Here is a 15,023-nt window from a genome sequence, read left to right on the forward strand (position 1 = left end):
CCAAAGACCCAACCCCCATGTCTCTAAGATGTTCAGATCCAGAGATATAAGGCTTTGTTTATTATGTTGCTAGGGTGCTCAAATTGGTTGCTAGGGGCGTGGTTTAATACCTCAGTAGGAATCCTAAGAGACTGATTGGATGCCTGAGTAAAATGAGCCCACCCCTATGTCTCTATGACACTCTGGTGTAAAGATATCCATCTGGGCTTTTTATAATGGTAGTCTATGGGAGATGTTGCTAGGGTACCCAAAATTGTTGCTAGGGGCGTGGCTAAATAGCTTTGGGGCGATCCTAAGAGACTGATTGGATGACTGAGTAAAATGAGCCCACCCCCATGTCTCTACGACACTCTAAAGTAAAGATATTCCATCTGGGACGCTTTTATTCCCTTATATGGGCATGTTTCCTGCCCCATTATAAGTCAATGGGAAATTTTGGGGGCCTCTTACACCCCAGGGGTATAGCTTACACCCCATTGTGATGTATGTTCTTACAGAGCCTGTCAGCCACCTTAAATGTGGTAAGCCACAAGTTTCTACAAGTTTCTCACTCACAGCTATGACCCGTCAAAGTTTGTCTCAATGTTAAGTCAATGGAAATTTTGGGGTGTTCGAGACCCCCGTTTAGGAATTCGGAAGGTCCCATCAGTTAGAAAAGATATAGCACACTAAGTCAAACCAGTCTGAAGGTCTGTGGAAAATTTGGTGCATGTAGCTTGAAAGCCCTAGGACGAGTTAGTGTTTATAATTTTGGGGGGAGAAAAAGAATAATAATAATAATAATAATAATAATAAGTTTAATAGCAATAACAATATATTGGCTTTTTCAAAGCCAACATAATAATAATAAGTTTAAATGCAATATCAGTATGTTGGCTTTGTCAAGCCAACATAATAAGTATGAGCAATAATAATAGTGATGCCTTGCATAAATGCAAGCACCACTAATAATAAGTATGAGCAATAATAATAGTGATGCCTTGCATAAATGCAAGCACCACTAATAATAATAAGTATGAGCAATAATAATAGTGATGCCTTGCATAAATGCAAGCACCACTAATAATAAGTTTAAGTGCAACAACAGTATGTTGGCTTTCTCAAGCCAACATAACTATCACCAAAATCTGATAGTAGTACCACATTATTTTGGAGGATATTTAGTAATAAAAAAGCGTTTTCAGAAGAGTGCCTGCCATTTACAGCTGGTTTAATATGCTTTGGTGGACACACAGCATTAGCTTAATGAAAAGATGAGTTATACTTGACTTAACTACAGTAATTTAAATTTACTTGCTTTTAAGGATGAAAAATATTTATTTTTATACAACCTAAAAAAATATTAGATTAAAATGGAATTGGAGAGGTAAATTGAATCATTTTAAAGTTAACAGGCAAATAGCATGCACATACTGTCTTACACTGCACTGGCAGACCCCCAATCCCCCATAAGTCTTTGCTTCCATGCACCCTCACCATTTACCAACCCTGTGATGTCATCATGTGCACATGCCTGTTTGAGTTTGTTTTGGCTGAATTCATCAAACTGCTGTCTTTCTAACATGTGCTGCATCTTCCTTGCTTCATGCCTGCGTTGTAGGACTTCTTTATGGTCAATAACAGCAAGCAGGTAAGTGTGGATGAAATATCTAATAGTGTTTGGTTCATCTCTGTAACCTATACTCACTCTGTGTCATATTTGTATTAGTATCTTGTTTGTTTTAAATAATAATTTTAGGTACACTACCAGTCAAAACTGGGGAAACATTTACTTGTTTTTTATTTTACACATTTTAGAAAAATGTTGGTGTAACGTAAAACTGCGAGATTTTCCCCATGTATTGCTGGCTTTTCTCTGTACGCATTTGAAGAGACAATAATTACCTTTATTAATTTTTAAAATCTTCATCTGAATACTTCAATCTGTATTTTAACTAATTTTAAGCATAAGCTTAAATAAAAATACATTTAAGTGTGTCCAAACTTTGTAAGTTTGGAAAAATCAGCTGTAGGAGAAAGAATATTCAGAAACCAAGTCTATTCTTTCTGTTATTAATGAATTTTACACTGCAGGCTGAGTAAAATGTTTCATCTTTTGACCACAGAAAGAGACTGAGGATGATATCTTGAGCTCCAAGAAAGTCAAAGAGCTCTCTGTCATTGATGGACGACGTGCACAGAACTGCAACATCCTTCTCTCACGGTTAGTGTGGTTTATCTTCTCCGTGTCTTTGCTCCAGGTGCGAATTCGCCTCCGGCTGTTATGTCTGTGGTGCACACTGGTTTTCCGATTTGGTGTCATATCCTGTGAGTAAAACCTTGTGGTTCCCATGTCCTGTGTTAAATTCCCATCCACATTGGTCCCAGTGCCATTTCCCATTAGTAAAAGATTCCCTTCCTTAGTTTCTTTATTTGTACAAAGGTGATTTCCTTGAATTCTTTGTAAATCAACGCAGTACGAGTTTCTTAAAGTAACAGTTTCCATGTCACAATAATTGAGATTGTCTTAAAAAATGTAAAAAAAAATTTGCTCTGTTGTCTTTGCCAAGAACAATATTTGACTTTGTTCACTTGGGGTCTCTGCTTTTGTATTCATGTAATTTATGTCAGAATTTAATACAAAAATGCTTATTCAAACATGCTTCTTAATAACATAATCTATTAAATCCAGGCATAAATGATTGATTTACTGTAAATCTTTTTTTCTTTTCTTTTTTGATTACGTCGGCCATTTCGCATCCAAGAAAGGACCTCAGAATTAGCTATTTCACAGCTGTTACAACACAGAGCTACAGCATTTCAAATAGCTTTGCTGTGCAAATTCATCAGCTTTATCAATTTAGCATGTTTCATTGCCTTCATTTCTTTTTCAAACATTGTTCTGTCAATGTCAGACCTCAGGAAATGACTATCATGGCTACTAAAGAGACACTTTTCAAGTCTTCATTCAAGAACTTCCAAGTCTGTGAATAATATTCAGGGTTTACATTAATTTCCACAAGTTTATAAAAATGTTACTGTGAGAACACATTGAAATTAAACAGCCTTCATGGAAAGTCCCTTATGCAAAGCTTTTTTTGTCCATTTTATGGATAATTTCTATTGGAAGATCTGAATCTCATTGTAGGTTAAAAGCTCTGCCACCTCAGGATTGACATTTCTTTTTGAAAGAACTCCCACAAACTGTAACAGCTGGCAAACCAGACAGCCTCACATTTATTATGACTCACTAGTTGATTGTGGTCTGGCATGGTACAAAAACATCAGAGGTTCTTGAGTTCAGAGGAAGTCAAATGCTTTGCTTCCTCAGAGTACATGATCGGGCAGCTGTATGATGTACAGTAGGAAATAAGAGACATCTGTTTACTAGGACTGGATATTGCAACCATATAAATAAGAGTTGAATCGCTAACTTGGTTTCAGTTCGATTAGTTATCAATATTTTATTAAAAATGTTAGTTGTGCTGAAACACGATGCAAATATATAAATTAGGGCTATCCTTATATTAAAATATTTAATCTAGATTAATCGCATGATTGTCATGAGTTAACTCGCGATTAATCGCAAATTTTTCTCACATTTTTATCTGTTCTAAATGTACCTTAATTTAACACTTTTTAAAGCAACACTATGTAGTTTTTTTACCTTTAAATAATGTCTCTAAAATTATTTCAGTGATAGAACAACTTTTAACTGGACAAATTGTACTGTTGCTGCAACCTGAGCAGCCTCCTAGCTGCTACAAGCACACTCTGAAAGTGTCGGTGGAGGGTAGGAAACACAGCCCCGCCCCTCCCCCTGCCTGCAGAAGAGTGTCTGATACCAGGCACTGTTGCCCTTTTCAACCACATGGGGGAGCTGTAAGTCATTTTTACATGGAAACTACATAGTGTTGCTTTAAATTCGCAATGAAAGTAAAATAAAAAACTGTAATTTGTTTTGTAATATTGTGGTATTTTTTACAAGTGATTTATCTGTGAGCTTCATTGATTTTTTTTAAATTCATGTGCCCTCATAATCTTTAATCAAAAATGCAAATCTCCTCCCCTCCTAAAAACGATCTTTCTTTACTTCCGGTCATAATGTATGGCAGGTGGGTGGGGTCCGGGAGAATATCGCTGCGATTAGCAATTAGCAACATGACCCAACTTCAAATGATCCAATCAGATCTCTATGGACAAATTCAAATCCAGCCCTGCCTTATTTCATTTCAGAGGACGGTTTTACTCTGATACACGTCACCACGGGGAAAATTAGACAATTGATACTTCCGTTTCATGGCGACTTTAAGTTTTTAATGCTCTAATCAACATGGATGTGGACAAATATAGATGCTTTATGCAAATATATGTTTACAACAGCCTGTTAAAATTTTCAACAGAGCCATCAGCCATTGTTTTGTATTTGAATTTTCCTTACAGAAGACCTATTTCTGTTTGCTGCTGCAGCATTTGTGACCTGTGCTGGCAAATTGAGTTTGAATGAGCACATTTTCATCAGTTATTAATATTTTAACATCCTCTATTAAAAAACTTGAAAACAATCCATGATTTGTTGGAATCTGACAAAAATGACAGAAATACACCTGTTTGAAGCTGAAAAAAGACCACATCCATACCTTAAAATCACTGGTAAAAATAATAGGTTTAGCAGACACAAGTCAAAAACAATATCAATATATGTTAAACTGTTTTCTTTCTTTTATTGTGTGATTGACATTGAGAGAGACAGCTTTAAGATCTACTGTATAATGCAAGGATCAAATATGTTAACACATCAGATATTTTTCCTCAACAGTTAAACAAACATTCACTTTGAATCACATGAATTCTTGTCAAAACTGATATTTTTTTAAAACTGTAATTCTGTAGATGTATATATATATATCGGGCTCGTACACACGCTTCAGATGTGTCAGTTAGCGCGAGGAAGATCGCTTTTGAGTCTTGGCGCTCTTAATAACTCTTTTAACATTAATCAGGTCCCAAATTTTATCTCTCTTAATAACACTCTTAACATCAAGCAAGTCCTGCTCTTATTTTCAAATTCCTGCATGTATTAAAACCGAAACCAAAGACGTGCATCCTTTGTGTATTTATTAAGCATTTAGGACGGTACACCTCTCAAAAAACGATCATTTTAGATGTTCAACGACCATTAACAGCATTGGATTCGCTAGACGTAAGCTTAAAGGCGCTCTAAGCGAATTGACGCTTTTTTATTTTGGGTTGAAACAATTCAGCATGGATAAAATACAACCGAACTGGTTGGGTTCGTCCCTTTTTTATTTTTTTATAGTGTAAGGAAAATCAACATGCTACGAGTACTATGACAGCCCATTCTAGCCAGTTTGTAAAAATTCACATAATTGTTCCCCAAAAGCCATATCAAGGATTTTTTTGGCATTTTATTAATGACGGTTTGTGAATGGCTGACATCAAGATCCTCTTTAACCCCGACTAATGCACATTAACAGCTGACTTCAGCACCATCTGTAGATCGTGTCCTGTGGTTATATTACACTTTCGATGTGACTGAACGGTCTCTTAGGAGTCTCCACAAGCAGAGAGTGGGTTATAATCCATTGTACAGCCACCCTGTGGACCACCCAAGCTGAGATTCATAGGGATTTATATAGTTTCGCTTCTGGAGCCCGCAGTCTCATTAGTGTTGGTTTGGAAATGGCGAATATGGGCTGCGGGGCAGCAGATGGTGAGAGATGGTTTCTAACTAGAAGAGTAACATATGCCCAGACTCTCAGTTCATATGAATCAATTCAGTGTTGACAGTTCTGAATCAGAGGAGGAAATGAAACACAGTAAGCCAGTTCAACATCAACGATTCTCCATCCTTTGATTCATTTGATTCAGGCTTGATTCATTTCTTTCATGTGTCTGTAACCACACGAAATGGAAAGTCTCTTTAAAATTCCCCTTCCATCTTTTTATTTGCTGATTAAATAATAAACAGGGAAGACCTGAGGTTATACTAACAACGTCTTAATAGCGACATTGGCTTGCCTTTAAATGATCTGAATCTGGCAGTATTTCATTTAATTCCTTCACTGGTTCCTCACTTCTGTAAGACTATGAACTTTGTTAGAAGTAACCTAATAACAGAATGCTGAGAATTGGAAGTGATGGCTGGCACTAACACACAGACTATAACATGGAAAGAGCTCTGGCCGTGTTTCATGTCCTTGCTGCGGTTTGCAGCCTCTCTGCATGCTGGCAGAAGAAGGAAGGCTGCCCTCCAGCACTGATCTCAGGCCTGTCAAACACCTGTTCTTTTTGGCAATGCACCCACAAGCTGTCGTTGGATTAGATGCTTTACTCTATCAATAATGTGTAATCTAGGATGGTCTGCACTTGCAGATTTTCCTCCGAGCTGTTTTGATTGCTATTGTCAAAGGGGTATGTGGGTTGTCTGCTATGAACTGCCAACAGTGATCAGGACTTCAATTACAGGAGTTAAAAATTAAAAGACCGTTCATTTACATGACATGTATTATGTTTTTAGACTTTGTGTGACATTGCCAACTATTGGCCTGGCATACATGATACAGCATTTTTAGTCGTTTTCATGCTTATGTTTAAACAGGGATTGTTTTATCAGCGTTGTCATCTGTATGCAAATATTTTCAAAAGTGTTTTTGTACATTGTTGTCATATAAATTACATCTTTGATTTCAGCTTGCTGACAACCTGAAGTTACGAATGTGCTGTACAGTATAAAGGGGGTCGCACACCGGATGCGCAGCTCAGCGCCGCACTGTTCTAAAAAATCTATATCGAAGTATACACACAGCGGCGCCGACAGGTGGCGCCTGTCTGCAGCGCCCAGCTACGACTCACGAAGTTGCTCAAATCCCTGTCGCGCCACAGAGCTCCACTCACATAGTTTAACATTAAATAACATCATATTTGTCCCAAATCGTTAGCAATCAACATTGGCTGCTAACGTATATTTTGCATTTTGAAGTAGACACTATCTGACTAGGCTTGCGCTATTCAATGCGCACTTCCGGTGTACGATACCTCAGAGTTGTCCTAGACGCGACGTGACGCTAAGCTGCGCGTCCGGTGTGCAACCCCCTTAAGTATTGGCAGTGACTGCTCATCCAAGGGGTGCAAATTCAAAATAAGTGTTCGGAGTGTCATGTGTGTTGCTTGCTTTTTCAAAATATGTGTTTGTTGCATCATGTGCATCACGTGTTTTGTCAAAATAAGTGCCTGCTGCACACGCGTCAAGACCGTTTATTTTAAAAGAGACGCGCACGTTCACAAAATACACGCAAGACACTCCCTTAACAGTAAACTCTGCATGAGATTATGTGAGTATCTTGCAAAAACGAGCGTCTCTTTTGTCATAAACCCTTTAGACGCATCTGCAGCATGCCCTTACTTTGACAAGACACATGATGCACACATGATCTCTCGAAGTGCAGAACACATATTTTGAAAAAAGGAACCACACACATGACGGGCTTCATACATGTTGTGACAAAAATCACATCAATCGCCCTCGAAAAAGTCACTGGCCGCCACTGCGTATTGGGATGGGTCCTTCTAATAAGAAATTAGAATTACTTATTACTAATTTTAGTAGAACTACTAAAATTACTGTAACCCCTTCAATAAAAGGTGGTGTCCAAATACTTTTGTACATATAGTGTATTTTATATTTACATATTTTACATAAAACTACATTTGCAACCCTGGACCACAAAACCAGTCATAAGTAACACAGGTATATTTGTAGCAATAGCCAAAAATACATTTTATGGGTCAAAACTAGCGATTTTTGTGTGTGTGTGTGTGTGTGTGTGTGTGTGTGTGTGTGTGTGTGTGTGTGTGTGTGTGTGTGTGTGTGTGTGTGTGTGTGTGTGTGTGTGTGTGTGTGTGTGTGTGTGTGTGTGCCAAAAATCATTAGATATTAAGTAAAGATCATGTACCATGAAAATATTAGTAAATTTCCTATTTTAAATATAGCAAAAATGTATTTCTCAATAATATGTTGCTATTTTTCATTTGGAAACTTTAAAAGTGATTTTCTTCATTTAGATTTTTCTGCACCCTCAGATTCCAGATTTTCAAAAAGTATCTCTGCCAAATATCGTCTTATCCTAACAAACCATACATCAATGGAAAGCTTATTTATTCAGTTCAAAACTCTTAATGAACCCCTGAATAATTAGACTGGTTTCATGTTCACCTGACCACGAATAGACCAAAAACATAAAGATGGAGCACAAAGAAATGAAACATAACGAATATATAGATCAAACAAATTGCTGGTAAGTGAAGAAGTTAAATGGGAAAGGCAGACCACAGATGTAATGTTGCTGTTTAAATGTAACCAATGATGAACACAGATTATTTAAAGCATGCATTCGCTGTCTTACAATACACGAGTCATGCGATATCAATTCTTTACTCCAATAATTATATATAGCGCTAGCCAGGAATTCTTGTAACTGAAACAAACATGGGTTCAACGTACGGCCTCACGATTAATACTCCTTCTAAATAACATATACTAGTTTATTTGAACTGTTTGCCAAAGGAAAATTAATGAACGTTTCAGATCCCAGCAAAACCAGAAGTGATTCATTCGAGTTCTGTGGGTTCTGTGCTGATTCAGAACTATCAGTTCCACTCAGATTTTATTGTTTCAGATGAATTTATGCGTCCCTGTCCGCCTGATCTGTATATCCTGTGCTTGTGTTTCAGATTGAAACTTTCCAACGAGGAAATAAAGAGAGCTATTCTGACTATGGACGAACAGGAAGATCTGCCTAAGGACATGCTGGAGCAGGTGAATGTCCAGGGATCAATGGAATGAAATGTGTGGGAGAGACAGCAAAGCATTCTGGGATATTTTGTAAAGATTGAAACACTGACACTGTGAAACCTGATCTTCCCGTAAAAGATGTTCAGTGTTTATCATTCTTCCATTAATAGTCATTCACATTCGATTAAATCAGAGCTTATGTCACCATAGCCTCAAAGCACTGAAAGATTGTTTTCTTCAATCCTCCAGATGTTAAAGTTTATCCCAGAGAAGAGTGATGTGGATCTACTGGAGGAGCACAAACACGAGCTGGATCGCATGGCAAAGGCAGACCGCTTCCTCTATGAAATGAGCAGGTAGAGGATTTATTCAACTTTAATTTAGATATAAAATAATTTAAGATTAGATTAAAGGTGCATTGTGTAACTTTAAGAAGGATCTCTTGACATAAATCTAATATTATACACATAACTATGTTTTCAGTGGTGTATAAAGACACATTATGTTTTTATTACCTTAGAATGAGCCGTTTTTATCTACATACACCGCGGGCCCCTTACATGGAAGTGGCCATTTTGCACTCCCGTGTTTCTACAGTAATCCTAAATAGACAAACTGCTCTACAGAGTCAATGTTCATCATAAAGATAAACATTATTAAATTAGATAAATGTAAAAGATTAACTTAGACTATATTATGTTTTTATTTCAATAGAAATGTTGAAAAGAAATCAAATTTGTTGTTTGTGTAAACTAAAAATCTCTTAAAGGTGCAATGTGTAAATTTTAGGAGGATCTATTGACAGAAATGCAATATAATACATATAACTATGTTTTCAGTAGTGTATAAATACCTTACAAAATGTACTGTATTATTTTTATTACCTTAGAATGAGCCGTTTTTATGTACATACACCGTGGGTCTCCTTGCATGGAAGTCGCCATTTTGCACTGCCATGTTTCTACAGTAGCCCTAAACAGACAAACTGATCTACAAAGCGAATTTCTTCACTATGTTTGTCCTGTGGCAGCTACCATAGCTTCTCTATGTGGACAGAGCCGTTGGTTGCAATTCGCAGCCTCACGGCTAGATGCCACTTATTTCTACACAGTGCACCTTTAGGGGTTGTTCACATGTCGCGCCTAAAACGCGTGGAAAACGCTAGGCACTTATGTTTTTGTCACATGACCTGCGGTGCGTTTGCGTCATTCTGAAAAGTTGAAATGTTTTTAAAGAGTAACTAAACCCTAAACATACTTTTTTTAGTTAATGATCTGTAAGAATGATGCTTTATTAGTGCTGTTCATTGATTTTAGTAAGTTTTTTTACATTTGGGTATAAAGTGTTTCAATACTACAATATATGGTGTAAAAACGTCTGAGTGCTGCCCACTTCAGGTTGAACGGTGGCTACTGCAGTTTAATTTTCCTATTGGATGTTGGGTACAAAAAATAACTCGTGACGTAAGCAGATTCAAGCTCACCACGCCCTTGTTACGATCTCACCACACACTTAGTTCGTCCCCTCTATCTCCGTTGGGATCTGCCCACTTTTCTTGCATTTTTCAAATATTGCCAGTGGGTGGAGTCACGCTCTGACCAGGGGTTTAGTTACGCTTTAACTCGATGTGGTGCGGACGTGCCTGGAAAAAATTTGCACTTGCGACCACGTCTAATTTGAGCGGGCAAAAGACGGAATATGTGAATCATCCCTTAAGATGGTGTCAAATGCTTTTCATATAAACACTTTTTTTAAAAATCTGATTTTTTTGATGGATATCTGCATGTGCAAGTGATAAAACCTTACAATAAATATTTGGTGTATCGGTTTCCACACTAGTAGTCTTTTGTCTCTTGGTGTCGTGCTGACAATGTCTGCCATTATAGAGATGTTGACATTGTGGAGAAGAAAAGTATGAAAACTTTTACCTCTGGTCATGGTGCTGAATTCAGGAGTGTTAAAAAACAACATTCAGTATGCTTTGGAGGCAGTACTGTACAATTTACACATAATGCATACTCAGCTATGCAAACCAATCACTTGTTTATTCAATCTTGAAATCTGATCTGACCATTGAGACAGAACATTTAAAAAAATCTAAATTTCTAACCACAAATTTAGGTTTTTTGCCTGTCTAACGAAACCCTAAGTAGCTCAAAACAATGTCCTGATTTCTAAAGGGAACTGTTGCACACTACCCATAAACCCCACCCGTTTCCTTTGCCAGGCTTGGATCTAAACTGGTTTTATCTTGGCAGGCACCAAAATAAAAATTTTGCTGTTTACCTCCACAGTTCCACATTGTGGATTTCATGATTCTGGCCTGGTATATACAGTATGAAAAACATGTTGTCTTTAAAGGCCACCCACTCCTTTACATTTACTGCATTGGCGAACACACATACAGTGCCAGTAGCAAATAGGATTTCCAGGAGGAAGGAGCAAAAGGGTTGTGAGGCCTGGGTGACACATTGATTTGGTCAGGCTGAAGATCCCATTCAGCATCAATATTTGCTGTAACCAAATCGTTGCAGCTATGCAACAGTCTTGTTATGCTATCTAGCAGACGGCCAAATGCCAAACAAAGCACAGGTGCCTTGGCTTGCTTGTTTTCTTTCCTTTATTTTATGAGGCCCTTGTGAATGTTTTGACTTCGCTGTGGTTGATGTGTTTGGAGTTTAGAAGATGGAAGCAAAATCTTTCCAAGTATTGACCGGGTTGTCCGATTTAAGCCGTGAAGTTAGGGGTATTAAGGCCCTTGGCAAGTGCGGTATCCATGGTCCCCATGCAGCACAAGGGTGCTGAACGTAACACAGCAGTGCTATGTTTAGTTCACCAGTTTAGGCTTTGTTTGTTTTTTATTAAATGCAGTGGTTCTCAAACCAGGGGCCCCACATTTTATTTAAAAAAAATTACATTTATAATCCTAAATTGTGTAATTAAACCTCGAAAAAAGAATTCACTATGTTTGTAACGTTTTTTTGTCCATTTTTGACTTTATTTGATAGATAATATTAAAAGGGGGTGCGTGATTTTTGAAAAAACACTGGAAAGGGAGTTGGCCAACTAGCGAAACACACTTGTAGACAATCAGCAGTAAGGGTCGTGTCTACTTACCAACATTGTTGCCTGGGTTGCTTATGTGTGGGGCGGGTCTAAAAGAAGGTCCAGATTCTATTGGGGTAAGGGCATGTTTGTTTAGGTGATTTCAAATGTCAACATTGGCTTTCAGAGATCATGGACCCCGCCTTTAATGAGAGGACAGAAAAGTACAGGGTGGAGAGAGGGGTACGGGATCAGCAAAGGACCTTGAGGGTCACAGAATTTATATGTTTTGTTTAATTAAAATTCTATCTTTGAGATGTCATGAATTTTCTTTTGGGGGCGGGGGGTGGCACGCAAAGGGATGCACCTTCCTGTTAATATACCATTCCTCTTTCTTTGACTTCCCCTCAGAATAAACCATTACCAGCAGAGGTTACAGTCTTTGTACTTTAAGAAGAAATTTGCTGAGAGGATTGCGGAGATCAAACCCAAAGTTGAAGGTATGAACGTGCAGTTCCACATATATACACTTTTTCAAAGCCATCCACTATAAGGGCGCTCACATCATATTTAACCACACTAAACCAGACCTGTACGATCGATTGTCCCCACTTCCCGCTTGTACGTACCACATCCCTTTATGATCCGTACTAGAGTATGATTACATCATTAAAAGTTGTGATTGTTTTGTAGAAAACTGGAAGATATGTGCGATGGAGTTCATCGTAATTATGAGTTTATGGCTTGAAATTATGCTTGCTGCACAGATCATTTGGCAACAGAGATTTATAAACATATTAGGAGCAGTCTGCTCTCCAATCACGCTCATGCAGCTTTAATGTCATAAACCGATCCAAACCATGAAGCGTGCGTGATGTCAAACACACTTGTTATCTCTGGTCATTTAGGATGCCGTGACACGCGGCTGTACTGTATGTATTTGTGCTGCGCATTTCAGAAAGTTTTTACAGTGACAGCTGAAGTTTCGCATTCCAGGGCATGTTAAAGTTTGTAAAATATATTAAAATTATAATAAAATATATTTAAGCTGATCATTATACTATGAGTATCGACCTAAAACAGTGTTCTTTTTTAAGTGATAAGAATATTCAGCTATTGCAGACTGTTGCCATATGCACATGTGCAACATTTTCAATGCGTGTTCCATATTGAAAAGTTGATCATCAAACAATTTAAGGTTTGGTTGGTCTTCTGTTACAGTTTGATTTTTGTTTTGCAGCACTGACCAAGGCCTCAAAAGAGGTTTTACACAGCAGGAATCTCAAGCAGTTGCTGGAGGTGGTGCTGGCGTTTGGAAATTACATGAACAAAGGACAGAGAGGCAACGCATACGGCTTCAAAATCTCTTCGCTCAATAAGATAGCAGACACAAAGTCCAGCATTGACAAGTGAGGGATCTGTCTGTCTGTCTATCACACTCCTTCCATTCCTCAATCCACAAATGAGAGATATGTCTGTCTGTCTGTCTGGCTCACTTCATCCATTCCTTGTGGTCTCAGTTGAAACCTACAAAACATAATGATTTACTCCGTGTAGTTTAGAGATTATGTACGCGTTTGTCTTTCTGATAGTAATCATGATTTGCTCCAAATATGCAGGAATGTCACTCTACTACACTACTTGATCACCATTCTGGAAAAGAAGTACTCCAAAGTCATGGTCTTCCTGGAGGAGCTGCAGAATGTGCCGGAAGCTGCCAAAGTCAAGTAGGTATTGCTGTGGAGTGACTACTAGCGTGCAATTCTTTCGTCAACTTGGAAATTTACAGCCCTTTGGGGTCTACTTGCGCTAAATAGATTTTGGAAATAGTTTTTGTGGCCTCTCTTCCCTTCACCTTGTGGGTCGTACGAGCCTTGGTTACCCATATATGCATTGTAAACCCTAAATTATACTAACAGGAAACAGGGCCCTCGGCTCTTTTGGCCTTAGGTGCTGAAATATATAGAAGTGAAACAGATGCATGGCCACCATAGCAGTAAAAGGGCACCCTTTACCTGATGACCTTTGAAGTTCGAATGTGGCTGTGAAGGGCATGCCAGAAAATATAGTTCAAAGCGTGACTAACACATTTAATATAGTACATTTTTTACATGAGGGTCTGCGTACAGTGTGCGTGACGCAATTGGTTTTGTCATTAGAAGAGTGAGTGGTGTACGCGCACCACTGGATTTTTGAAACATCGCGTACATTGTACGTGTATGTTGCACATGCGTGTACAGGTGTATGTAGTATGTAGGCTACAAGATGTATAGTTTGTCACATACACGTGTGCTGGCGTTTCACGCATGTGCATTGAGTCAAATGGCTGTGGTTCGAATGTGCCTATACACCCACTTATGGGTGATTCTCACGAAATCCAGACTTAGAAGGTGTTCAGCATCAGATTTTTTTTTTAAAACCCTTGAAAATGTTTTTCTTTTTGCACATATAAGATTAAGGTCTGAAATTACTATAACCATTATTTTTAGAGGATTTAAAAAATATTTCCTATAGAATTATTAAAATTTTTTTAGATTATCAAAAATTATCATCACCGCAACATGATATTACATTAAATATATGCATTTACAAACTCATGTTTCGGTAATGAGAACTAAAAAGTTGTCTAGGTACTATGACAAACAAAATGTTAACTTTTATCTGGAGAGAAAAAATAAGTACTGCTTACCTGGTAGCCATCTTGAGTGTCACAGTCAATTATTTCCCTTCCAACAAGTTTTTTTTTAAATATTAGTTCCTTGAGGGCTTAAACAATGATTGAAAATTGTTGCGGAGGATGAGAAAAATTTTCTTGGACACATTTATATTCCTTATTATTGTCTCTACATTTACCAATGATCCCCAAATAGCACATGTTTCTTTGCTGTAAATGTTTATAGTATAACATGCAATTTTTATTTTTTAGATTTTTTTAATTATAAATATTTTCATGTCAAACAACCCAAATCATGTGTCATGGATACATTGCGGTAATGAAAATTTTCCCCTTAAATGTGGAAAAAACAACACAATTGGTTTGTATGATGTCATTTGAAATCATGTGCAAAATAATACATGAAGAGATGTTTGTAATTGTATGCTTCTTATTTTCATACTCTTACTTTGCATTTCTTATTATATCAAAATGTTTTATGACACCTCATAAGTCTAAAAACAGACTATA

The 15,023-nt window shown here is 37.6% G+C and overlaps 1 protein-coding gene across 2 annotated transcripts in view; it reads left to right on the forward strand.

The window, feature by feature from the left end:
* Positions 1–15,023, forward strand: part of daam1b (dishevelled associated activator of morphogenesis 1b) — a 100,894-nt gene that overhangs the window by 76,041 nt on the left and 9,830 nt on the right. Inside the window, exons 16-22 of one of the 2 annotated variants that reach the window (XM_065257165.2) lie at positions 1,601–1,630; positions 2,106–2,203; positions 8,734–8,818; positions 9,044–9,150; positions 12,251–12,339; positions 13,080–13,248; positions 13,459–13,566. In XM_065257165.2, coding sequence (XP_065113237.1) covers positions 1,601–1,630; positions 2,106–2,203; positions 8,734–8,818; positions 9,044–9,150; positions 12,251–12,339; positions 13,080–13,248; positions 13,459–13,566 — 686 coding nt within the window. The remainder of the gene's footprint in view (positions 1–1,600; positions 1,631–2,105; positions 2,204–8,733; positions 8,819–9,043; positions 9,151–12,250; positions 12,340–13,079; positions 13,249–13,458; positions 13,567–15,023) is intronic. The other variant, XM_065257166.2, reaches the window with a different exon arrangement.

Source organism: Paramisgurnus dabryanus, chromosome 12, assembly GCF_030506205.2.
Source record: "Paramisgurnus dabryanus chromosome 12, PD_genome_1.1, whole genome shotgun sequence".
Taxonomy (NCBI): Eukaryota; Metazoa; Chordata; class Actinopteri; order Cypriniformes; family Cobitidae; genus Paramisgurnus; species Paramisgurnus dabryanus.